The sequence below is a fragment of the Tupaia chinensis genome, unplaced genomic scaffold (genome assembly GCF_000334495.1).
Source record: "Tupaia chinensis unplaced genomic scaffold, TupChi_1.0 Scaffold000296_1, whole genome shotgun sequence".
Classification (NCBI taxonomy): domain Eukaryota; kingdom Metazoa; phylum Chordata; class Mammalia; order Scandentia; family Tupaiidae; genus Tupaia; species Tupaia belangeri.
In genome coordinates, this window is record NW_006159784.1 from 1,517,275 (window position 1) to 1,541,762 (window position 24,488).

General features: G+C 38.2%; 1 protein-coding gene and 1 pseudogene across 1 annotated transcript in view; one reads left to right on the forward strand and one right to left on the reverse strand.

Moving 5' to 3' along the window:
* SLC35F5 (solute carrier family 35 member F5) overlaps positions 1 to 6,059 on the forward strand; it is a 48,497-nt gene extending 42,438 nt beyond the window's left edge. Inside the window, exons 14-16 of the mRNA XM_006150799.3 lie at positions 3,659 to 3,813; positions 5,014 to 5,107; positions 5,501 to 6,059. Of these exons, the coding sequence (XP_006150861.1) occupies positions 3,659 to 3,813; positions 5,014 to 5,089 (231 nt within the window). The 3' untranslated portion in view covers positions 5,090 to 5,107; positions 5,501 to 6,059. The remainder of the gene's footprint in view (positions 1 to 3,658; positions 3,814 to 5,013; positions 5,108 to 5,500) is intronic.
* A 4,871-nt stretch (positions 6,060 to 10,930) lies between these two features.
* Positions 10,931 to 11,204, reverse strand: LOC102470002 (LYR motif-containing protein 2 pseudogene; annotated as a pseudogene).
* Positions 11,205 to 24,488: the final 13,284 nt, after the last annotated feature.

The window sequence follows — 24,488 nt, forward strand, 5'->3', positions numbered from 1 at the left end:
TATAAAAAAACTGTCACAGGGAACCTAATTTTATTAAATTATTATGTAATTTGTTTAAGCAAATATTTTAAGATGAAGATAAAACATAAGAAAATGGGAATATATTAGAAAAACCTAATCATAGGGACCAGCAGTTAATGTAATGGCTATGTTGCTGAACTCCCATGTAGCCGACTGTGGTTTGAGTCCTGGACCCAGTGGCTTAAACTCACACCAGGCGCATGTGCATGTGTGCCTAAGATCCCTCCAGAGGCATGTGCGTGCGTGCCCAAAATCCCGAGAGGAGAATGGAGGAGAAGGGATTGCAACGTGGCCATCCCCACCTTGAGGGGTGATTTCTCTCTTTCTGTCTCTCTTGTCTTTCTGGTGAATGCACACGCCCTATAGCAAAAACCTCTCAAAAGAAAAAAAAAAAAAAACTAATCATAGAGTCTTTTCTTTTTATATCTAGAATGGTAACCAGTTGAATGATTTGGCTGGACTTTTGGTAGGGATTGAGGGTAAGGAGATAATTTCTGGGAAAAGTAGCAGAAACCTGATGATAGTAAGAGAAATATTTTGCTTTCATGGGATTTTTTTCCTTTTTTGGTTCTGATAGTCAAACACATTTATATTTAGTTTGTGAAATTTTAGCACTCATTAACATTGTGCTCAAAACAAATTTTTTTTCTGTAAGGCATGTGTATTCACCGTGGATAGAGGGCGGTGAGAAGTACAAAAGCACCCCCTCCCCCATCTCCCCAGAGGAAAACCATGCTACAGTCCCTTCTCTCAGGATTTTGGGCATGCATGCATATGTGCCCTTTATATTTTTCAAGCACCAGTTCTGGTACTTGAACTGCACAGTCAACCATGTGGGATCCAGCCACCTTAACCACTACACCATCTGGTGGCCCCAGATTGGTTATTTTAATCCATTTATGATTATTTTGTAATCATATAATAGGAAATATCCCTGGTCATATTCAAGATTTACATTCTAAATATGATCAGGTATATTTAAGATTAGGAAACCTTTTTGTTTACTTAGGGTTTTTTGTTTTAATAACTGTCTTCATTTCATTGTCTTCATAGCTTATTGGAAATCAAATTAGAAGGTTTCTATTGTGGGACATCATATAAATAATACTTGTAATATTGATAGTGAACTTTGTCTTTAAAAGTCATCTAGGGTTTTTAATCTACCTTTATAAAATTTGCATTTATCTAGTTATGGTACAAGGTTTTTAGTTGAATATTCATGAAATCATCATATAAACTACATCTACATTTTAAAATCTCGTTATTTATAAGTTTTTCATACATTTTCTGATCCTCTAAATGCATCATGGTTTTTCTAGATTATTAAGTATTCTGGCAAAATTTCCAGAATATGTTATACCAATAATTTGATAAGTAAATGATGGCTTTTCTTATAAGGTTGTTGGAAAAGTCTTGATGTATTTTTATATATTTTTCTATACAAAAAATGCGTCATGACTTTCTTAACAACCCAATAATTTCTCTTAGTGACTCCTCATTCCTGGGTGTTCTCAGGCCGATTCAGCTTGTGTGTGTGTGTGTGTGTGTGTAGCCTCCGTGTGTGTAGACTATACAAATAAGGCATACATGCTAAACATTGATTGAGTGGTTAGTTCCTCATTAAGGACATTCTTCTCCCCAAATTCCCGAACTATAACCGTGCTATTAAATGGAATAGTTGATGTTTTCCACCAGAGGGAGTCTTGGCCTGTGATTTCAAATCTTTTTTTTTTTTTTTTTTTTTCAACTCTCAGAGTGCAAGCACTGTTTCACTCCCTATTTTAAAGGAAGGGCTTACTATTTCCATTATTATATTTAAAGCAAATCACCTACATTGTACTTGTGTCTCAGTAGTAATCAATACAGCTCCTTCGACAGTTATTTCTGATCTTTAGTTGAGTCTAAATGGTAAAAGTAAACCAGTGAATGGGAAGAATAATTTTTTTGTTTTGTTCACTTTATGGCATTTCATTATTTTTAATTTTCTTTGCAACCTCTAATAAAGGATGGAAGGGAGGGTGATCAGACTTGGGTGACATAGCACACTCCTCACTACTGAGGCTTATCTTGTTCCTTGTTCTCTCTAGTTAACACTCATTAGTGAAAATATCTCTCTCCCTCTTTCTCTCTAGTTAATGCTCATTAATAAAAATATTTACCTTTTCCTTTCCTCTCCTCTCCTCTCCACTCGCCTCCTCTCCTCCCCTTTCCCATCTCCTCTTCTCCTTTTTCCATACCAGTGGATGTATGCTACATGCATGTGTGAGAAAGTGAAAAATGCATACATACCTCCAACAGGGCCCAGTCACACCAAAATCTCTTCCCCAATTCTCTATACTGTCAAAATCCTGGGAGCACCTGTGTGTGTACACCTGGTATATACTTTCTTTCAGGCCCCTGGGGCCAGGACTCCAACCCTGATCAGCCATGTGGAATTAGGCTCCCTCTGAACAGTGCCAACTACTGCATTACAACGCCAGCCTTAGTAAAATATATCTATGTATTTTTTATTTTACTTGGTCATTACTTAACTTTGAACTTTTTTTCATATGTTACTTGATAATAAGTAAAAGCTAGCATTGAGTGTCAGAATTATTAATAAAAAGGTTCTAAAAGTTGAATTAGAGTTTCATTTGTTTTGGGAATAGTCTTAAGAACTGTAGCATAATAATATATACATTTAATTGCCATAGAGTGTATGCAATCACCAGAGAGGCAGAGAGGGGGATAGCATCTCCCCAATGAGGCATGATTATGCTGTAGTCTCTTTTCTTCCATTTCTCCTTCCTGTTGGGATTTTGTTGGGCATGTACACACACACATCTGGCATGTTTTTCAAGCCACTTGGGCTGGGATTTGCATCATCATTGTCCATGTGACTTCCAGTTCCCTTAATTAACTAGGCTGTGGAATGGCCCAACATATTTTTTTTAATGTGAGCTTTTTTTAAATTATTATTAAGGTTTTTGCCATAGGGCATGTGCACTCGCCATAGAGAAAAAGAGAGAGAGAGAGAGAGAGAGAGAGAAAGAGATAGTGAGAGGGAAAATGAGAAATAACTCCCCAGGGGAGATGGCCACACTATAATTCTTCTCCTCTCTGGATTTTGGACATGTACGCACATGTGTCTGTTGTGATTTTCAAGCCACTGGGTCTAGGACTTGAAGCACAGTTGGCCATATGGGATTCCAGTGCTTTAAGCGGCATGTCACCTGCTGACTCCTTAATGTAAGTTTTGGAAGATCATTTCAGAAGCTGAGGGAGAGGGGTCCATTTGAGAGTAGACAGCAGTAAAGAACAAATGGGCAATATAGTGTGTAGGACAAACATTTTACAGTGGCTCTTTCTGCTCTAGGTGTATAAGTTCTCATAAATGAAAAACATGCTTTCTTGGCTTTCCTATAGCCAGTTTTCCAAACAAGAAGTGTTGTTGGTAATTTAGGCAAGTAGAATTATAAGTTGAAATCCTGAATCTTTATTTTTATTAATGATATGCTGAATATATTGTCAGTGCTTAGTATTATTTTGGTATTTTAATATATTCCTGCTCGTTTTTATAATGGACAACTTATGATAAAGGGGGAATTGCCTTCATAATAACTATGGATTAATTTTTTTATGTGTATTTTATTCTTAGGTGCAGTTTTCTTGGTTATTTTTTGCAGGGGCTATCCCTGTATTTTTTTCATTTTTTATTGCAACTCTCCTATGCCATTATAATAATTGGGATCCTGTGATGGTGGGAATCAGAAGAATTTTTGCCTTTATTTGCAGAAAACATCGAATTCAGAGGTAGGTTTACCTCTGATAGAGATTTTTTTAAAAAATAATGTTTGCCAAACTAACAGTCACATCATGCTTGCTTAGCTTTTAGAGATTTTCTTGAGGAATAATTGAAACATTATAATCTATCTATGTGTTATGCTAATAAAACTAAAGTAACTTGTTCACATCCTTATAAACTAATTTGTTCAGATCCTTTGAATGATAAGATAGTTTCATCATAAATACTTTTTAGAACAAATGTTTGGTTCATAGGTAACATCAAAGTATTTACAACTTTGCTATAATGGATTTAAATGAAGAAGACTTTTATTGGTTTGAACATAATTCATAATAGAGTATGATAGCCTTGCTTCAAATTTTCTTTCTTCAATTTTTTATTTTATTTTTAAATTTTATTTTACATTCACTCCCTTTGGATCATTATAGCATACCAAATGAACTTCCCCATCCTGAATATACTGTACACTGGTTTAATCAAAGATATCACCATGCATAATATCAACAGATTATTTTCCATTTTTGTGTCCATTGAATGTTTTGCTTCTTTCTTTTTCTTCTTGATTCTCTCCCTCTTACCCTTCCTCATGTCCCACCCTCATTCCACACTATCTCTAGTATCCACAGTTGTTCTCCATGCCTTTATACTTTCCAGTCTTTCTGCCATAGAGTTTGTTATATATTGAATAGGGACATCCAGTGCCTCTCTTTCATAGTCTGACTTGCTTCACTTAGCAGTAAATCTTCCATGTTCATCTACTTTCGATCAAATGCCAGCATCTCACTGTTATTTTAATGGCTGAGTAGTATTCCTTAGTGTGGAGAAAAGGGAACTCTCCTTTACTGTTGGTAGTAATGTAAATTAGTACAGCCACTGTGGAAAACAATATAGAGATTCCTCAAAGACCTACAAGTAGAACTATTATATAATCCTGCAGTTCCACTCCTGGGTATCTACCCAAAGGATAGGAATGCACTCAGTCAGAAAATCCATGTTTATTGCAATATTATTCACAATTCTTTACTTTTAAGAGAGAATGCATTTTACTATAAAAAGAACTTGGGACAAGTTGTTGAGAAATCTTCCTATAGTCTTAGTCTGCTACTGACTTGCATTCTGAATTTATAGCTTGAGACAGTGAAATAGATTATGTTGAAGGTTCCTTTTCAACTCTAAAGTTTTCCTATCTTACGCTTTTCTTCCTTAAGAATTCCAGAAGACAGTGAACAGTGTGAGAGTCTCATTCCCATGCATGGTGTTTCTCAGGAGGATGGAGCTAGTTAGCTGTTGTCTGCAGTCCAGGTTTGTATGAAGGCTGGTGTTGGTGTTGTATTTAAGATTTTTATAATATTCAAAGTCAAAATTGATTTCCCATAAATTAATTGTTTGAGGGATAGTACATTGCTGTAAAACTCAGTTTCATAGGATTTTTGTACTCACCTTAAGTTCAAGTATCACATATTAAATATCTATACTATGACATATATTTTAGCATTAAGATTATTTGCTTTTTAAAATATAAAGTAAAAGGGACCAGCAGATGGCATAATGGTTATGTCTCTGGACTCCCGTGTAGTTGACCACCATATGTAAATAAAAAGATGACATGCACATTTATAAATATAAAGATGAAAGAAAGTCAAAACTCTGGAAATCATAATTTAATCATGTTTCTATGTTTTTGTTTGTTTGTAGCTTGATAATGGAACATTATACAGCGAAGAGACAATCTTTGGCAAGTTTTTGTAGAAAAATGTTTCAGTGCCTAATCTGAAAAATAACAGTTTCAGTTCTTTGAAACTCTAAAATATATTTTCCTCATATCTATCTTCTTCATTTTCACAATGAAGTACTTTGCTGTGTAGCTGTGTACATATCACTACAGTTATAGGAAGTTCCTGTCCATAGTCCATCTGAAGGACCAACCTGCCTTACACATCTCAAGGAATTCAGTTATTAAAATCATTTGAACTAATCAAGGAATCAAATCCTAATGTTCTGGAGACTTTATTTTCACATATTTGTTAAATTCTGAACTGTATAATGAAAATATTTTTAAGAAATGATTTAAATATATAGATCAGTGTTTCTGACAAATGAAATGCTAAAATAAACTGCCTGCAATAGGTACGGATTCTATTTCTGAGTTTTATGGAATACTGCAAGGTAACAATAGAGAAAAAAAAGTTTATGCAAGAAGTATATTCATGCAAATTTGGTGGGACTGTAAAATGAATAAATATTTGAAAAAAGTCTGGTTCACTTACACTACATACACTGTATTATTTCATAGCATTAGGTGCCTTGTATTTTAAATCTGTGACAAACCATGACAAATTTTTAAAGGGGAAGTATTATTGTAAAATGAATTATGTATTTCTAAAGAATGTATTGCTGTAAATGTAATTGATAAAGCTCTGTTTAATTTAGAGTTTTGAAGAAATATTCTCTTCAATTAAGCAATTTTCATAATGGAATGATTTAAATTGAAGTGATAAAGAGTATTATTAAAATAAAATGTTTATATATGTATTTGTGTATTAGTAGATGTATTGCGTGATTTCTAATTTTTTCGTTTATAAATGTGCCAGATTACTCTAGAGCTAGATACCACTTTTTAAATAATTTTATTTTTTCCAAATAATTTTACTAGTTAACATACCAAAGGAGAAAAATGCAAGAAGGGATTCTACTTTAAAAAATCATATTTGAATTTTTCCTTTTCTAACATCAAATTAAATATCAAATACTCCCAATTGCAACTCTTAAACTTAGGTCTTACATGTATTTACCGTGTACCTGCTCTCAGGTTATATTTGCAATAGACATGAGTAAGTACATGTCCTAGGATTCACTGGTTTATATTTTTTAAGTTGCTAGAGGGAGCATGCACTTGCTGGGGAGAGAGAAAATGAGAAAGCATCTCCCAAGGGGGATGATCATGCCACAGTCTCTTCCCTATTTCTCCCCCTCTTTAAGATTTTGAGCATGCATGCATCCACACCTGGCATGTTGGCCACATAGTTGGCCATGTGGGATCTAGCTGTCTTCACTACCATGCCTCTGGCTGCCCAGTTTCACACATTTTTGATGAATTAGAACCCATTTCTTTTTCAAGTTTTATGAAAATACTTCAGTTTTCTTTAAAATTCTTTAATTTAGTGTTCTTAAAATTGCATCAATGTTACTGTGCATCTGAAATGAAGCTTAGCCAGCTTTCTGCTTAGTCCTGAGAGCTTTCATATTAATTTAAAAGAGTGTTTATTATATTAAATAAATAATATTCACCCCCAGGGGATGTCAGAAGCTGACAGATGTCTAATCTGGTGTTGCCAATTATCCTTAATCGAAAAATAATATTGATTTTTTTAAAACACACGTTTGACCTGTTTACCTTGACAGAATAAAGACATATAGAGAATGTAGATTTGTAAGGAATTTTCCTTTCTTAAACATTTTTTGCTATAGGTGCATGTGCTAGAGAGACAGAGAGAGAGAAAACACCCACTACTCTGAGGGCAGATGGCCATGCCCTAATCCTTTTCTTCCATACTCCTCTCAGGGTTTGGGCACTCATGCACATGCTCCTGGCATGTTTTTCAGGCTGCTGGAGTCCTACTGGTCTGGGACTCAACCACACTGCCATGTGGATCCAGCCACTTTAACCACCATGCCACCAACCGGTCCAGTAATTAGAATTTATTGAGGGCCAGGCCTATAGTCTAGTGATTATAGGAGATAGATTACACGTGTTGACCAAGGTTTGAATCTTGGCCCCAGCAGCTTGCAAAATATGTGGGGGATGTGTGAATTTGTGCTCCAAATAGCAACATGATGGAAAACGAAGGAGAAGGGATTGTAGTAACCACACCCTTTTGGGGAGGTCTTTCTTTCTCCCTCTCTCTGTTGTCTCTCTCTCTGTGTGTGAATGGGCCCTTTGGCAATTCAAAACGATGACAAAGAAGTTAATGAAGTAACATTTCAATTACTCAAAGACTGATTTTGCTTGAAGTTTATTATCTATGTACTTCTATTTTCTGTTTTTTGGTTTAGCAATTCACAAAGCCCTTCAGCTGCTATAGGGTAAAATAGTTTTAAATTATTCTGTAAATGTGGTAGGAAAAGAAGTTGGACTTGGAATATTTTGTTCATGAGTTCTATGCTCACATTGTTACACAGATGTATGTTGTCACTCAGGATTCTGAAAGTAGTAACTTTTAGTGAATATTCTTCATAAGTCCTTATCAGGTTTCTTCTACTAGGCTGGCTGCTTTTTTTTTTTTTAAACTGAAGAATAACTTCATTAGAAGGAAACATCATGGGACCAGCAGATGGCATAATGGCTACGTCAGTAGATTCCCACGTAGTCAGCTGTGGTTCGAGTCTTGGGCGCGCGTGTGTGCATATGAGTGCTCAAGATCCTGAGAGGAGAGTGGCAGAGAAGGGATTGTGGCACAGCCATCCCTCGGGGTGATTTCTTATTTTCTATCTCTCTGTCTCTGGCGAGCACATGCACCCTATAGCAAATATCTCTCTTAAAAAAAAAAGGAAACACCATTAAGTTAATTAACAAAAAGTATGCATTACTGTTGTTTCGTTCATCTACCTATTATTTAAATGTTGTTTTTGAATACCGTAGCCATGGTAAATAAGCATTTAAGGACTACTTTTCTGCACCTTTGTAGATAAGGGTTCATCTCAAGAAATGAAAGTTCTGCTGGGTTGGGTGCTGGGCAGTGGTGCAGTAGTAAAATGCGATGTCTGGGAGGCTGGTCCACATGGGAAGGTTCCAGGTTCACATCTGGAGACTTTTCTGAGTACACAGAGCATGCGCATTCATGAGCCCATGATCCGGGGTGGCTGAAGTTGGGAGTGGATCATGGCATCAAGACTCTGTTGGGGTGCTGTCTCTCTGCCTCCCTCTCTGTCTCTGATGCTCATGGAAGGAAAATGAAAACTTGAAAACAAAAAGTTATGCAGGGTTCTGTCCATTTTGTGAATTACTTAGAAACTATTGGGTCATCAGAAAAGTCAAGGCACACTTTTGCATAGAAAAACATCGAAAAGTATGTCATGACTTTTCCAAGGACCTACTGTGTAATAGTTAACATACGAAGCCTGCCCATCACAGTGACTACCTAGCAGGGCTTTGGAAATGCTGGGGAGAGGTACAACTTGAGTAATTGCCAATGACCTTCCTCTGTCAGAACAGCGTTAGCCTGTAATTACCCTTTTCTGAATCCAAAGATACAAATGGGAATTTCTGTTACCTTGTTTTCCATCTTTGACTTTCTTCCCAAACGTAATTTAAATCCTGTTACTGAATAATATTTCAGATTATGACCTTTGTTGAAGGAAGTCTTATTTTGTCAGTATTTTTGTTAGATGAACATTGGAATCTCAACTACAACAAAATTGAAAAGTGAGGCAGCCTTAAAGGTGCATAGATGAATGGTTTGTAGAGCTTAGAAAAGCCATTCGGTACATGTAATACACCATACTTTTCTTTCATGTCAATTTTGATTTTTTTTTTATTGAAAGATTGGCTTCTGTCAGCCTGACTCAATTAGTTCCTTGCATTAAACTGATTTCTCCTTGGCAGCTGAAGAATAAAGTTCATTGTTTCTGTAGAAGTGAGCTCACAAGGTTGAAAGTGAATGTTCTCAAAGGTATACAGCCTTGTTTCAGGAGGAATGCTAATGCCCACTTTAAAATCAATCATGCAGAGCCAATTGGGGGTTGCAAGGTATGACTCCTCTGGATGCCAAGGGTTTTCATAAGGCACTGCGGTAAGGCCTGTGGCATGAATCCTTAGTGTGCTGGTCCAAATGAAATGTCTTTAAAGAAGCATAAAGGAAGAATTAATTAGGAAATAATATTTATCCTATATTCATATTAGTAAATAAACAAAATGTTATTTTCATTTTAAAGAATTCTAGTTATAATCCTGCTTCATTTCTCCCTACTCCTCTTTTGAAATATTCTTTGTTACAAAGTAATCCTTTAGGAAAGAATTCACAAAAATAAGTGACGAATATTATCTGTAACATCCGCACATTTAACTTAGATAGCTAATATATAGTGTGGTGGTTTTTAAAGTGGTTATATGGCATTATGAGATGTTTCGTTTATAAAATTTGAAATTGGTATTCTATTTTAATATATAGGTCACATCTGAAAATTCCATTTAGATAAGTTGAGGTACTTTTTTTTTTTTTTTTACACAGACTTGAAATTTTTTATTTTTTTACTTTATTTATTTTTAATTTGACCAGAGGAAGAGAGAGAGAGACAGACAGACAGACAGAAAAAGCAAGCTGCGGGAACCAGCAGTTAGCGTAATGGCTATGTTGCTGGACTCCCACGTAGTCGACCTCGGTTCGCGTCCCGAACCCAGTGGCTTAGAACTCACGCCAGGTGTGTGTGCATGTGTGTCCAAGATCCTGAGAGGAGAATGGAGGAGAAGGGATTGCGGCATGACCATCCCCTCACCCCTGTCTCTATGTCTCTCTCTGTCTGTCTGGTGAGTGCATGCGCCCTATAGCAAAAAAAAAAAAGCAAACTGCCAAGTCTGGGACTCAAACCATGGTTGGCCATGTGGGAATCCAGTGCGTTTAACCACCACACCACTTGCTGACCCCAGTAACTTTATGTTTAACCTTCTGAGGAGTGATAGTCTGTTTTCCAAACTGGCTGTTCCATTTTATATTTCCACTAGCAGGGTTCCAATGTCTCTCTATCTTCACCACATTTGCTATTATTTCTCTTTTTAATGATATCCATCCCAGCGGATTTGAAGTAATATCTCATTGTGCTTTTGATTTTGATTTTCCTGATAATTGTGTTGAGGGCTATTTCACATGCTAACTGGCCATTTTTTATAGTGGCTTTTGCATCTGACACATCCAGCAACATTTTTAAAACACAGAGTAAGTTTTTCAGTGCTAAGGCAATTGTTCTGATGTGCTTTCTTTTTCTCCCTCAGACCTACTATGCTCCATTTTCTGGTATTTTTTCCAAATGCCGTATATACATGTAAACAGTTTGACTTGACTTTGGGTTGCCCACTGTTAAACCTAATTTAAACAAAACACGTGGAGACTTTGAAAATCCTTCAGTATAATCCAGTACTTAAGATTTTGCTAAAGCAAGTGTTTTTTCTAACTCCTTGAGTTGCATATTTCCATAAGTAATCATCATCCGGATTGTATCCTCTTCTGTGGCACTTTTGTTGTTTTTGAATTCTTCCCTTGCCCAGTCCTTCAGGTATTTGCGATCAGAATCACTTGGAACTTGCCAAATGGCTTGCAAAATCCTTCTGTACAGGAGGAGAACTTGTTGCCTTCTCATGAACTGCTTCAGTGTTAACGTCGCCAGGGGGTAAGCGGGCAGCGGCCATGTTCGCCAGGCGAGCAGGGTGTCCTCCAGACGTGAAATATTTAAACACAACATTTCCTATTTTATGGTCAGTCTTATTTGTCTGTACAGTGTTTCATAAATGTATATACACAGGAACTTTTCTTTTAACTCTTTTAAGAGCCTTTAATAAACTAGGGACAGAATAGGAATTTATTATACATTAAAAACAAATAATGACCATTGGAAATTTGCTGTAGTTTTGTTTTTTGGTTTTTTTTTTGAGAGGTTTTCGCTATAGGGCGCGTGCGCTCGCCAGACAGACAGAGAGAGACATAGAGATAGAAAGCGAGAAATCACCCCCCAGGGGGGATGGTCACGCCGCAATCCCTTCTCCTCCATTCTCCTCTCGGGATCTTGGGCACGCACACACACGTGCCCGGCGTGAGTTTTAAGCCACCGGGTCCGGGACGCGAACCGCGGTCAACTACGTGGGAGTCCAGCGACATAGCCATTACGCTAACTGCTGGTTCCCATTTTGCTGTAGTTTTAATGTGAAGTTTTGCCATTAGGAATAAAGATTGCATGAGGATTAAAAATTTTTGAACTTTTGACTCATTCTGATTTTTTTGGTCATTGAAAAATTATCATTCATGTATCTTATAAACTAAGCATCATTTTAATGTCATTACATTTAAAGAACAATGCTTTCCTTTAAAATTTCCTGTATTTAATACACATTAAATATTAGAATGTCAAGTAACAAAATCATTGAAATATTTATAAGTACAAATTACATATGTAAAGTAATTACTACTCTTGGGTTAGGCATATTTCCTGATTTTTTTTTTTGTAGTGCGCATGCACTTCCTGGACACAGAGATAGAAAAAGAAGGAAAGTGAGAAAGACTTTCCTGGAGTTTGGGGAACATATGCAATGTGCCTGGTGTGTTTTTCAAGTCTCCAGTCCAGGACTTAGAACCATGCAGTCGGCCATATGGGACCCAGCCACCTTAACCTCCTTGCCATTTGCTGGCTTCCTGAAAACTTTCAAAAATTTTTAATTGCCTGAGGGCTCATGTGCTCACCAGAGAGAAGTTAGGGGGATGAGGAAAGTACAGTGTGGTGTGGTTATGCTTCAATCTGGTCTCCATTTTTCTATCCTGTTTGGATATTTGGCAGTCATGCTCATGCATCTGGCATGTTTTGTTTCAAGCCACCGAGGGTGGGACTCAAATTGACCATGCAGGGTCTGGCTAACTTAACCACTGGGCTACCAGACAGGTCCCATTGTAGTTTTATATGAAAATAGCAACATTTCTGATGACAGCATTTTGAATTTGTGGTGGCACACATGTGATAAGATTTTTGAATTAGGGATTTGGGATAAGAAAGCACTCAAATGAAGACATTTTCTTCATTTTTTTTTTTTTTAGGAGAGATGTTTGCTATAGGGCATGTGCACTTGTCAGAGAGACAGAAAGTGAGAAATCACCTCCAGTGGGAATGGCCATACTGCAATCCCTTCTCCATTCTCCTCTCAGGATCTTGGGCACACTGCACACACAACCAATGTGAATTTCAAGCCTCTGGGTCTGGGACTAAAACCACAGTCGACTGTGGGAGTCCAGCAATGCAACCGTTGTGCCATCTGCTGGTCCCTCTTCATGGTATTTCAAACATGAAAACATAAAACTTTCAAAATGAAACTTTTAGCAGATCACCTGATGAAATTTTTAGCTTTTAATTTTACATGTGATTTCTTTCTTAAGAACTATTTTTAATAACTTACATTCTGGTCCTTGAATGGAAAACATTCAGTATTTTTGTCCCTGGTTTTCCTATACCTAGTTTAAATTATGACAAGTAATAATAAAGTCAGTCATGTGAGAGTATCCATTAAGTTTAGTGAGTCTTTGCAAGGCAGGCAAATATTTGTTCCAAGAGTCTTATTTTTTTTTTTCTTTTTTTTTTTTTTTGAGAGATTTTCACTGTAGGGCGCGTGCGCTCGCCAGACAGACAGAGAGAGACATAGAGACAGAAAGCGAGAAATCATCCCCCAGGGAGGATGGTCACGCCACAATCCCTTCTCCTCCATTCTCCTCTCGGGATCTTGGGCACGCACGCACACGTGCCCGGCGTGAGTTTTAAGCCACCGGGTCCAGGATGCGAACCGCGGTCGACTACGTGGGAGTCCAGTGACATAGCCATTACGCTAACTGCTGGTTCCCCCAAGAGTCTTATTTTGACACTAAATGTGAATAATTATTTAGACTTGTACTGCTGGTATTTGCTTACTTGGAATAAACTCCACATTTATTTTTATTATGAAAAAATCCATTATCAATAAGGTCATATAATGTCCAAAACAAAATAGTGTTGAAAGCTATCATTGTCTTAATTATTCTAGAATAAATATAAATGTTAAATTCATTTTTTTTTTTTTTGAGAGAGGTTTTAGATATGGGGTGTGTGTGCTCACCAGAAAGACGGAGAGACAGAAAGTGAGAAATCATCCCCCAGGGGGATGGCCACGCTGCAATCCCTTCTCCTCTATTCTCCTCTTGGGATCTTGGGCACGCACGCACATGCGCCTGGAGTGAGTTTAAGCCACCAGGTCTGGGACTGGAACTACGGTCGACTACGTGGGAGACCAGTGACATAGCCATTATGCCAACTGCTGGTCCCCTGAAATATTAAATTCTTTTGACCTTTGTCATAGTGTAAAATCATCTATATTTGAATATGCATGCTCTAGGCAAAGCTGCAGAGAGACAACATGCTCTAGAACAGTGGTGTTCAAACCTGAGCATCCCTCAGCAGCACCTGGCAGGCTTTTACACAGATTTCTGAGACCATCTAGTGTTTCTGATTGAGCGAGTCTGGGCGAGGTCTGGGAATTCACATTTTTAACTATGTCCAGATAATGTCACTGTTGGTCTCGGGGCGGCACTTTGTGAGGAAAACATCCCACAGTGCTGTGTGTTTATGGAGGAACTGACTTTGAGGTTGGATTCCCTCTGTTACCATTAGTAAATTTACTTGAGAGTAATTATTAAATCCAGTAGGTCTGCATTTCCTTAGCTGTGAAATAGAGGTTAATGCTACTGCCTGGGGCTGTAAAAAATGAGAACATATAGTGTGCTGCCCAGCACACCTGGGTGCTTGAAAAAGGTGGACTACCCTGGTCAGTGCTCCTTTCCCTGTTCTCAGCTGCAAAATGAGGAGCTAAACTAAAAATCTTGTAAGTTTCCTCCTATTTGAAACATTTTGTGATTCTAAAAGTTCTGTTGTTTAGAGAACAGTTTGAATCCCTGGCATCTTTATGGAGGGTGAGTGTGTCAGAAAAACAGGCAATGTTTTCGAAGTTACTGTTCCTATTAGCATCTCCATTACATTACCCCTAGTGACCTAATGAATGTTTAAAATAGGTACTTTTCATTACTTGGATGATTTTTAAACAGCATCAAATCAGCTGAAAAACAAAGCTAATATTGTGAATTTGATTTAATACAGCTCATACAGTATTTTATTTAAATTGGCAGAAATTTATAAATTATTATCAATTCATAATCTTAAAAACTGGAATGCTAGAAGTACCAGACTACAATAGTATTAGATTTTACCTTTTTTTTTTTTTTTCCAAAGAGCGATTGTTGTGATAGGGAGCATGAACTCACTAGAAATAGAGAGACAGAAAGCACGACCCCTCCCCCAGGGGGGACGGCCATGCTGCAGTCCCTTTCCCATTCTCCTCTCAGGATTTTGGGCATGCATTCACACGTGCCTGATGTGGGTTTCAAGGCACTGGGTGTGGGACTCAAACTGTTTTCAACCATGCGGAAGTCCAGGGCCTTAACCACTATGCCATTCACTAGCCCAGATTTTCTTATCTTTTAATTGCCATTTTGTTAGGAAAAAAATAATAACAATTAGAGTTCTTTTGTCTTTGCCCAGCCATCTAGATCTGCTATACCTTAATATGAAGAGTTCAAACAATACTAAGTGTCTATTTTGGGGATCAAGAGGTGTGGAAGTTAAGTAAAGCATTTGTATCCACCCGGAACAGTCTTCACCTGCTGCCCTCTGGGTAACTGAAGGATGAGCACTAGTGGCATGGTGGGAGGACTTTCCCCACACATTTGATATTGCTTCTGCATTTGAAATGCCTACTTTTTAAACACTTGAGCCGAGAGAAACCAGAAAAAATGTAGACAGGACATGAAATTACTAATTCGTGAAATGTCTGACATGCACAAGAACACGATGTTGGTTAAACATTCAAATAGTATAATCTGAAGTGAGTCTTGGGCCAGCCTTGTGGTCTAGAGATCCCACTTGGCTGACAGCAGTTCAAATTCCAGTCCTAGGGTCATGGTGGACATGTGTGTATGCGTGCCCGAATCCCAGCAGGATGAAATAATAGAGAAGGAACTGAGGTGTGACCACACTGTTGGGCACTGCTTTCTCCCTCCCTCCCTGTCTTTCTCTCTGGAGAGCACACGTTGCTTTTGGCAATAGGAAAAACAAAAAGAAAGATAAAATGAGTCTTAAAATTCAAATTAATTTTAGAGGTTTGGCAACAATACTTGGGACCGGGTACATTTAATTTACATTTCTTTGAAGTCATTTTGGTGCATCTTAGTGATTGTTTGCTTTAGTATAAAGAAAATCTCTTGTAGTCTATTCCTTCTGACTAATAAAGCTAAAGTAATCAAGTATCAACACACTGTGGTTTGTATATTTAAGACAAAAGTGCATCATTCTGAACAAGTTGCAGCATTTGATCTGATAGGTCTGTACTGAGTAATAAGTAACTATATGCAAATACTCTCAGGAAAATTATGCTTAGTTTAGAAATCAAATCAACTCACTTATGAAATCTAGAAATCCAGAGGTAATGAAAGTCTAGCTTATGCTTGTGATAAATTAAAGAAACAGTGGTTTTAATATATTTTCCTTGCTGTAATTTTTTAATTGCCAGAGGGCATATGTACTTGCCTGAGACAGACGTATGGAGAGAGAGAGAAAGCACATCACAATGGTGTGTGATCATGTCTCAACCCCTTCTCCTTCATTTTTGTATCCTGTTGAGATTTTGAATATGCATTTACATGTGCCCAGCATGCTTTTTAAGCCACTGGGGCCAGGATTTGAACTGTAGTCAGCCATGTGGGATCTGGTTTCCTTAATCCCTAGGCTATGGGGCTGGCCCTCCTTGGTGTAATTTAATGCAGATTTTACCTCAATTTTATTATGAAACTTAATAATATTACTCCCCCATCTATTTAATAAAATTAATATTTTCAGATTCTGGAATATTTAAAATCTTAAACATAGTTATAAAATTAATTCTGATTACTACTTCTGTTACTAGCTATGTTATACTTTAGGGCCAAAACTATCCTAGTTCTGTTTGCAATTTGAAACATTTATTTTTATACAATATAATTTGGGAAACATTATTTTATATACTTTAACCAAATGTAAAATATGTATGGATCATCTTAATGTACTATTTGTGTAAAGTCATTTGTATATTCGATTTATAATATGTATTCTCTATTTTAGTAAAAATACATAAAAACTTTAGATCTACCCTTGTGGAAACAAGTATTTGATTTCTAAAGTTTTATGAAAACATTTCTATTCATTTATTCTTTCATGTTTTTATCTCTAAGATGTATCTCAGGTATTTAGTAAGTAGATCTTCCTATGGAGCACATTGCTCAGCTTTGAGAGGCTAAACATTTAACAGTGAGTTGCATTTTAAGCATGTTAAGGTCTAAAGTCAACATAAAAGGTAGAATTTTTGAATAATCAGATTACTCTTGGGAAGGTTCCATGTAGGAGATCTACATTCCATCTCACAATAAGGCCCTTTGATAGAGTTTTTACTTTGGACTTGAAAGAGCTCACAATTTTATTGAGTATTACAGAAATCACAGTTCTACAAAAAAAAAAAAACTTGTATTTTTTTAAGAGAAATTATTTTGCTATAGTGTGTGTGCTCAACAGAGAGACAGAGACACAGAGAGAAATCCACCCCTGCCTGCCCTGGGAGATGCTATAATTCCTTCTTCTCTATTCTCCTCTCGGGATCTTGGGCACACACATGCACCTGGTGTGAGTTTTAAGCTGCTGGATCTGGATCTTGAACAAAGGTCGACTACATGGGAATCCAGCTATGAAACATTATACCATCTGCTGGTCCCAACTCATGAGTATTTTAAACAGAGCGAATTAAATACTAAATAGGTTTCTTGGTTATTGAGAGAGCTAAGAGGACAAAAGAAAGACTGAGTTGACTCCAATGAGGAATAGCAGAAAGCCAGGGCTATCCCTAGGCTGGTGGGGCAAAGGGAAGAAGTGTTCACAAAACCCAAGACCAGGGTCACCCAGAGCAACCAGAACAACACTGGGGCAGCATGCAGGAGACCTAGAGGTGATGCAGCTGGAGGCAAAGGAGGAGAGGGAATATTCTGGCTCTTCTTTTTAAAAATTTATTTATTTTTCCATCTTTCTTTGCATTTATTGTCTTTTAATGAAATTGAACATCTTTTAAAATCCTGATAAGACATTTGTACATCCTCCAAAGAAGATTTCTTGTGATCTTTATCCATTTGTCTTGTTTTAAAAAAATGTTTATTATTTATTTATTTCTTCCATAAGCAAGAGAGATGAAAGGAGGGAGGAAAGGAGGCAAGGGGGTGGGGGGGGGGAAGAAGGGAGAGAGAGACAAAGAGAGAGAAAGAGAGAGAGAGAGAGAACACCTTAACAGACTCTTGACACCATGACCCATTGCCAGCTTCATTTATCCCCAGATCATGGACACACAACACATATGCCTGGAATGCTCAGGGAGGTCTCAAGATATGAACTCAGAGTCCACCCATGTGGGTTGTCCTTGCAGAGGGTTGTATTTATTGCTGCACCACCATCTGACCCCTACCTTTATCCATTTTTTAAAATTTAATTTTATTTGTTATCATAATCTTTTTTATATTACATTGAATCACATATATCTTTACAGTGTATTACATTTCTTTTTTCAGCACGATTACCATGCATATCAGTCAAGACTGGCTCTTCTTTTGTGCTACTGACTCCGACTGGCAGGTCCTGACTGGACACCAACAGGCACAGGAACTTGGAAGAGCTGACGCCTGCAGCCTCAGTTGTCAACTTTCCTGAGTTAGTCAGAGGAAGATCGTGTGTCAAATGGGCCCAGGAGTGGCAGAGACACTGAGTAGCTGGCTTGCACTGGGGGACCCACCTGCATAGACAACACTTACTTTTAAGCAATAGAATCACAGCATACAAAGTTGTTGCGGTACACAAATTATACTGGAACCAATATTGGTTAGTCCTCAAGTGTACTCCAGAGAATGGGATTAGGGGAAATGCCAGCCCTGGATTTCTGCTTTTCATTCCATCCCCGCTTCTCCTCTACTTATTCCCCACCACCTTCCTTTCCCTTTTTCTCCCCACAAACCAGGCTAAAGGGAAGGGGATAGTATTGTCTCTTTGCAACCAAACATAAATATAGAATTATACATTTTAGTTGATTGAAAAGATAAAACATCCAGGACAGTATTTTCATGGAAGTGTTGAGAAAGAAGAAGAAAGAACAGTAATTTCTTAAGTATTTTCTTAAATGACTCATGAAAGACTGAAAATGGAATCAAGAAGACAGTGTTCTTAAAGCCTTGCTCTTACTTGAAAATTACTTCTTCACTCACTAATTACTTTGAAAACTCACCATCTAGCTGGTCCGTGGTGGTTAAGGGAGCTGGAGCTCACATGGTTGGCTAGGGCTTGAGTCTCAGACCCAGCAAGTTGAAAAACATGTGAGGGCTATGTGTGTGTGTTTGTGTGTGTGTGTGTGCCCAAAATCCAGAAAGGAGGGAGAAATGGAGGAGAAGGGATTGCAGCACGACCATTCCTATGAATGAGAGAAAGCATGACCATGCTTTTCTCATTTTCCCTCTGTCTCTCTGGTGAATATGTATGCCCTCTGTCTAGCAAATTGAAAAAAGAAAGAAAAATCATTCATCAACCCTGCTGTTCAGAGATAAAAATATAAAACCCACACCAGGCAGTGGCATAGCAGTAATGCAATTGGACCCACATGGGAAAGGTCTGCGTCTGTGTCCCAGGGTCTCCCTGAGCATGCTGGGTGCATTCCCCTGTGACCATAATCCAGGCTGGCTGAGGTGGCTGGGTCACGATGTGAGGAACTTGTTGGGGGTACCAGTTTCTCAGTCTCTGTCTCATGGAGGAAATAAATAAACCTAAACAAGACAAAACAAAACATAAAACGAGTCCATTCACCCTAACATTGTTTTATGACTGGAAGGGTCTCTAGAGAACATCTAAAAGCAGGATTCGAGTGACCATGTGTCCTCAGGACTTGCACAGACAGTCCCAGTTACCATCTGGTGTCCTGGTATGATCATTGATGGTGCCTGCTCCTTTCACTTTCAAACATGTCACAGTGTAGATGACAAATTACATGACCACCCTATTTACTCCATGTTTCTTGATGACTACACTGCTGACAAAATTCACCTTTTCTGACTACCAATCTTGTGTTTTTTCACACTAGATGTGAGTGCTTTCATAAAGGAAACAATATCAGCCAAAAATTAATCCTGGGTCTTGTGTCCAGGTCTACCTTGAAAACATTTTACCATTTTCCTCCTGTACTGGGGTTTACATAGATGTTACAGAACTTCACAGAGGGAACAAAGAACCAGCTTTAACTGACTTGCTTCATGAATGACTCAAATTTTCCTTCCAAAGGCCACAAGCCAGTTATTATTATCAAGAAACACATGTTAACAGGCAAATATTGTCTTAAATTGGCATTAAGGAGAAGCGTGTAGAATAAAATCTAGCCACATAGATCCAAATTATCCCCAAAGCTAAGAGGATCTAAAATACATAACAAACACTCCTTCATAAAAACTAAGTAAAAGCCTTGGGATCAGCAGTTAGTGTAATGGCTATGTCGCTGGACTCCCATGTAGTCGACTGCGGTTTGAGTCCCGGACCCGGTGGCTTGAACTCACGCCGGGCGCGTGTGCATGTGTGCCCGAGATCCTGAGTAGAGAATGGAGGAGAAGGGATTGTGGCGTGGCCATCCCCCCTGGGGTGTGATTTCTTGCTTTCTGTCTCTCTGTCTCTGTCTGTCTGGCGAGCGCATGCACCCTATAGCAAAAACCTCTCAAAAAAAAAAAAAAAAAAAAAAAACAACTAAGTAAAAGCCTTAACAGGTAAGTTGCTGTACATTCAAATAAACAAAAAAATTAGCAGGTCCTTATGCTTTTGTTAAAATAAATAACCAACTACTGCATCATCTTTGAATGTCTTGACTATCCTAGAATCAAGATGACAAGTCCTAAAATAGAAATAATAATTTGACTTTGGTGGGTGTATTTAAAAATTGCTGTGAAAAATTAGGTAGCAGTTACCACTTCCTGACAATGTATTCTGGGAATATTGATATCCCCCCCCCCCCCCCCGCAAATAACTAGGCTTAAGGAGAGGATGATGAATTATATGGGCACAGGTGAAAAAGCTTTCAAGGAATGTGCTTGGTGAGTAGTATGGAGAGTATGATCAGTGTTTTTAAAATCACCAATTATTAAAGCTGTATTAATGTGATAGAAAGGAAAAGAAGATTGATCTTGACCAATAGCACAAGTCCAGGCCACATTAAACCCAACTGAAAAATTTAGACGTACGCAGAGTACATTGAAGCATTTCAACAAACAAAATGAGGAAATACTGATGAGACATTTCCTGTTGGATGTATTTAGGTCAGGAGAACTTTTTTTTTTTTGAGAAGTTTTTGCTATAGGGCGCATGTGCTTGCCAGACAGACAGAAAGAGACAGAGAGACAGAAAGCAAGAAATCACCCCCTGAGGGGATGGCCACTCCACAATCCCTTCTCCTCCATTCTTCTCTCGGGATTTTAGGCACCACTGCACACACGCCTGGCATGAGTTTAAGCCACTGGGTCCGGGACTCGAACCGCAGTCAACTACATGGGAGTCCAGCGACATAGCCATTATGCTAACTGCTGGTCCCAAGACATTTTTTTTTTAAAGAAGTTTTTATTTCTTTCTTCTGAGAGAGAAAGAGAACCCCCAACAAGGCCCGAATGCTAAAATCTAAACCCAGCCTCAGCCAGCCCTGGATCATAGTCACGTGTGTGCCTGGTGTACTCAGAGCGGTCTCAGGTTGCACACTTGGTACCTTCCCATGTGGGTCACCCTTGCAGAGTGTCATTTATTTCACTGCTGCACCACTACCCAGCTGCTAACAGTACAGAAGGACATCAACCCTCCATTTTTGGACAATGTTTGCAAGTCAATGATTCAGTCTTAGGTATACTCATGTGTCCTGTAACCCGAGTTTTCAATTCAGATCATTCTTTTCTTTACACTTATTTCAGATGAATGATCTAAGTATAGCTATATGGAACGATTTCTCCATTTAAGTCCTGCTCAATATTAGTGTCCCACAAGATTAATTTAATGGGTATTCCAAAACAAAACATAAAACTCAAAGCTGATTCTAAATACATTAGAAACATGTTCACATGTCCCTGTTGCACTTCTAAAGTGAAACAGAAATTTTCACTGGACCATCATATGAAATATTTAATATCCTATACAAATAAAGGGGATTTTAAAGGGGAGAAGGGGGCTTTAAACATGAGATCTCATCTGCCGTTTTCTCCAAACTTAATCATTGATTCTTCCTTCCTCTACTATAAAGAAGTTCTTGCTTTTTGCTAAATGTCTCTTCATATGTGTATGCAGGACGCTTTCATAGATAGTTTTGAAAATACTGACAGAATGACTGATGAAAGGTCAGGAATTTTTCTGTATTTTTGTGTTGTTTTGAGGTGTTGGTAGAACTGTTTCCCTTCCTGAGAGAGTGAAAAGGCTGCATACATAGTTTTCTTAGGCACCGATGGCAGATTTGCGGTGCTCTGGTAAGACATTTTGTGTCCCTACTATGTATGAAGCATTTTTTCCTCTTTTTTTTTTTTTTTTTCTTTTTGAGAGATTTTTGCTATAGGGCACACACACTCATCAGAAAGAAGGAGACAGACAGAAAGTGAGAAATCACCCCTAAGTGATGGGGATGGCCATGCTGCAGTACCTTCTCCTCTGGTGTCCTCTTGGGACTTTGGGCACACATGGTGTGAATTTCTAGTCACTAGGTCTAGGACTGGAACCATGGTTGGCCATATGGGAGTCCAGTGCCTTAACCTCTATGCTACTTGCTAGACCTTGTAAAAAGTTTTTTTAGCTTCAGCTCGTAGTCAAACATCACACTGTGTAACATTGATAAGCATTTCAAAAGTAATATCTTCTATGCTTTTTACATTAGATTCAGAAAAACCTAGAGAAATTACTGCCAAAATGTCTCAAAGAGCATTAGGTAAATAGAAGCTGGAGAGGAGTGGGAAAGGTGGTAGCATCTAGCCACCGAGAATAAAACTGTGCTGAGATTTTCTAAGGGCAGTACTTTGCTACTGGGGTTTGCTATGGCTTAAATAGGTCCCCCAGAAATTCGTGTGTTAGAACGTGATTATATTGGCTGAACTGTGTTAGTATTAAGCGAATATTTAATTTCTCCATGGTGTCCCAGGATAAGGTCTAATGGGAGGTGATCAATCATGGTGATTGTATTATGGAGGCAACAGTCTCATGAATACATAACGATGTCTCAGGAGACCCAGTGAGTCTTAGTTCTCAAGAGGAGGGGCTAGTTCTTACAGGAGCTGTTGTTATAAAAGAGAGGTCTGTCAGGAGCTTTGTGTATCTCTGCACAAGCTTGTCATTTTCTGCAATTCCATCAGCCATGCTGTAGGCCTAGGACTTTGGACTTTCTGATAGCAGCATCATTAGTTTGAAATAAGTATCTAGCTTCTTTATAAAAATCACCCAGGTTCACGTATTTCTGTTAGCAATGCCAGAAGCGACTAAGACAGGATTTGATAAGTGCATTTGCTTTGAAATTGGAATTACTTTGCTGAGTTTTAATAATTAGGGAAGTATGTTTTCCTATATCTAAGAATATACATCAGCTAATTTAGGCTAAATTTGGAAAAATCATTGCCCTTAGCATATGGACTATAATAATAGAAACAATATCTTATAATACATATAATCCATAGCTTTTTAATCCCCCCCCCCCCCCCGCAAATAACTAGGCTTAAGGAGAGGATGATGAATTATATGGGCACAGGTGAAAAAGCTTTCAAGGAATGTGCTTGGTGAGTAGTATGGAGAGTATGATCAGTGTTTTTAAAATCACCAATTATTAAAGCTGTATTAATGTGATAGAAAGGAAAAGAAGATTGATCTTGACCAATAGCACAAGTCCAGGCCACATTAAACCCAACTGAAAAATTTAGACGTACGCAGAGTACATTGAAGCATTTCAACAAACAAAATGAGGAAATACTGATGAGACATTTCCTGTTGGATGTATTTAGGTCAGGAGAACTTTTTTTTTTTTGAGAAGTTTTTGCTATAGGGCGCATGTGCTTGCCAGACAGACAGAAAGAGACAGAGAGACAGAAAGCAAGAAATCACCCCCTGAGGGGATGGCCACTCCACAATCCCTTCTCCTCCATTCTTCTCTCGGGATTTTAGGCACCACTGCACACACGCCTGGCATGAGTTTAAGCCACTGGGTCCGGGACTCGAACCGCAGTCAACTACATGGGAGTCCAGCGACATAGCCATTATGCTAACTGCTGGTCCCAAGACATTTTTTTTTTAAAGAAGTTTTTATTTCTTTCTTCTGAGAGAGAAAGAGAACCCCCAACAAGGCCCGAATGCTAAAATCTAAACCCAGCCTCAGCCAGCCCTGGATCATAGTCACGTGTGTGCCTGGTGTACTCAGAGCGGTCTCAGGTTGCACACTTGGTACCTTCCCATGTGGGTCACCCTTGCAGAGTGTCATTTATTTCACTGCTGCACCACTACCCAGCTGCTAACAGTACAGAAGGACATCAACCCTCCATTTTTGGACAATGTTTGCAAGTCAATGATTCAGTCTTAGGTATACTCATGTGTCCTGTAACCCGAGTTTTCAATTCAGATCATTCTTTTCTTTACACTTATTTCAGATGAATGATCTAAGTATAGCTATATGGAACGATTTCTCCATTTAAGTCCTGCTCAATATTAGTGTCCCACAAGATTAATTTAATGGGTATTCCAAAACAAAACATAAAACTCAAAGCTGATTCTAAATACATTAGAAACATGTTCACATGTCCCTGTTGCACTTCTA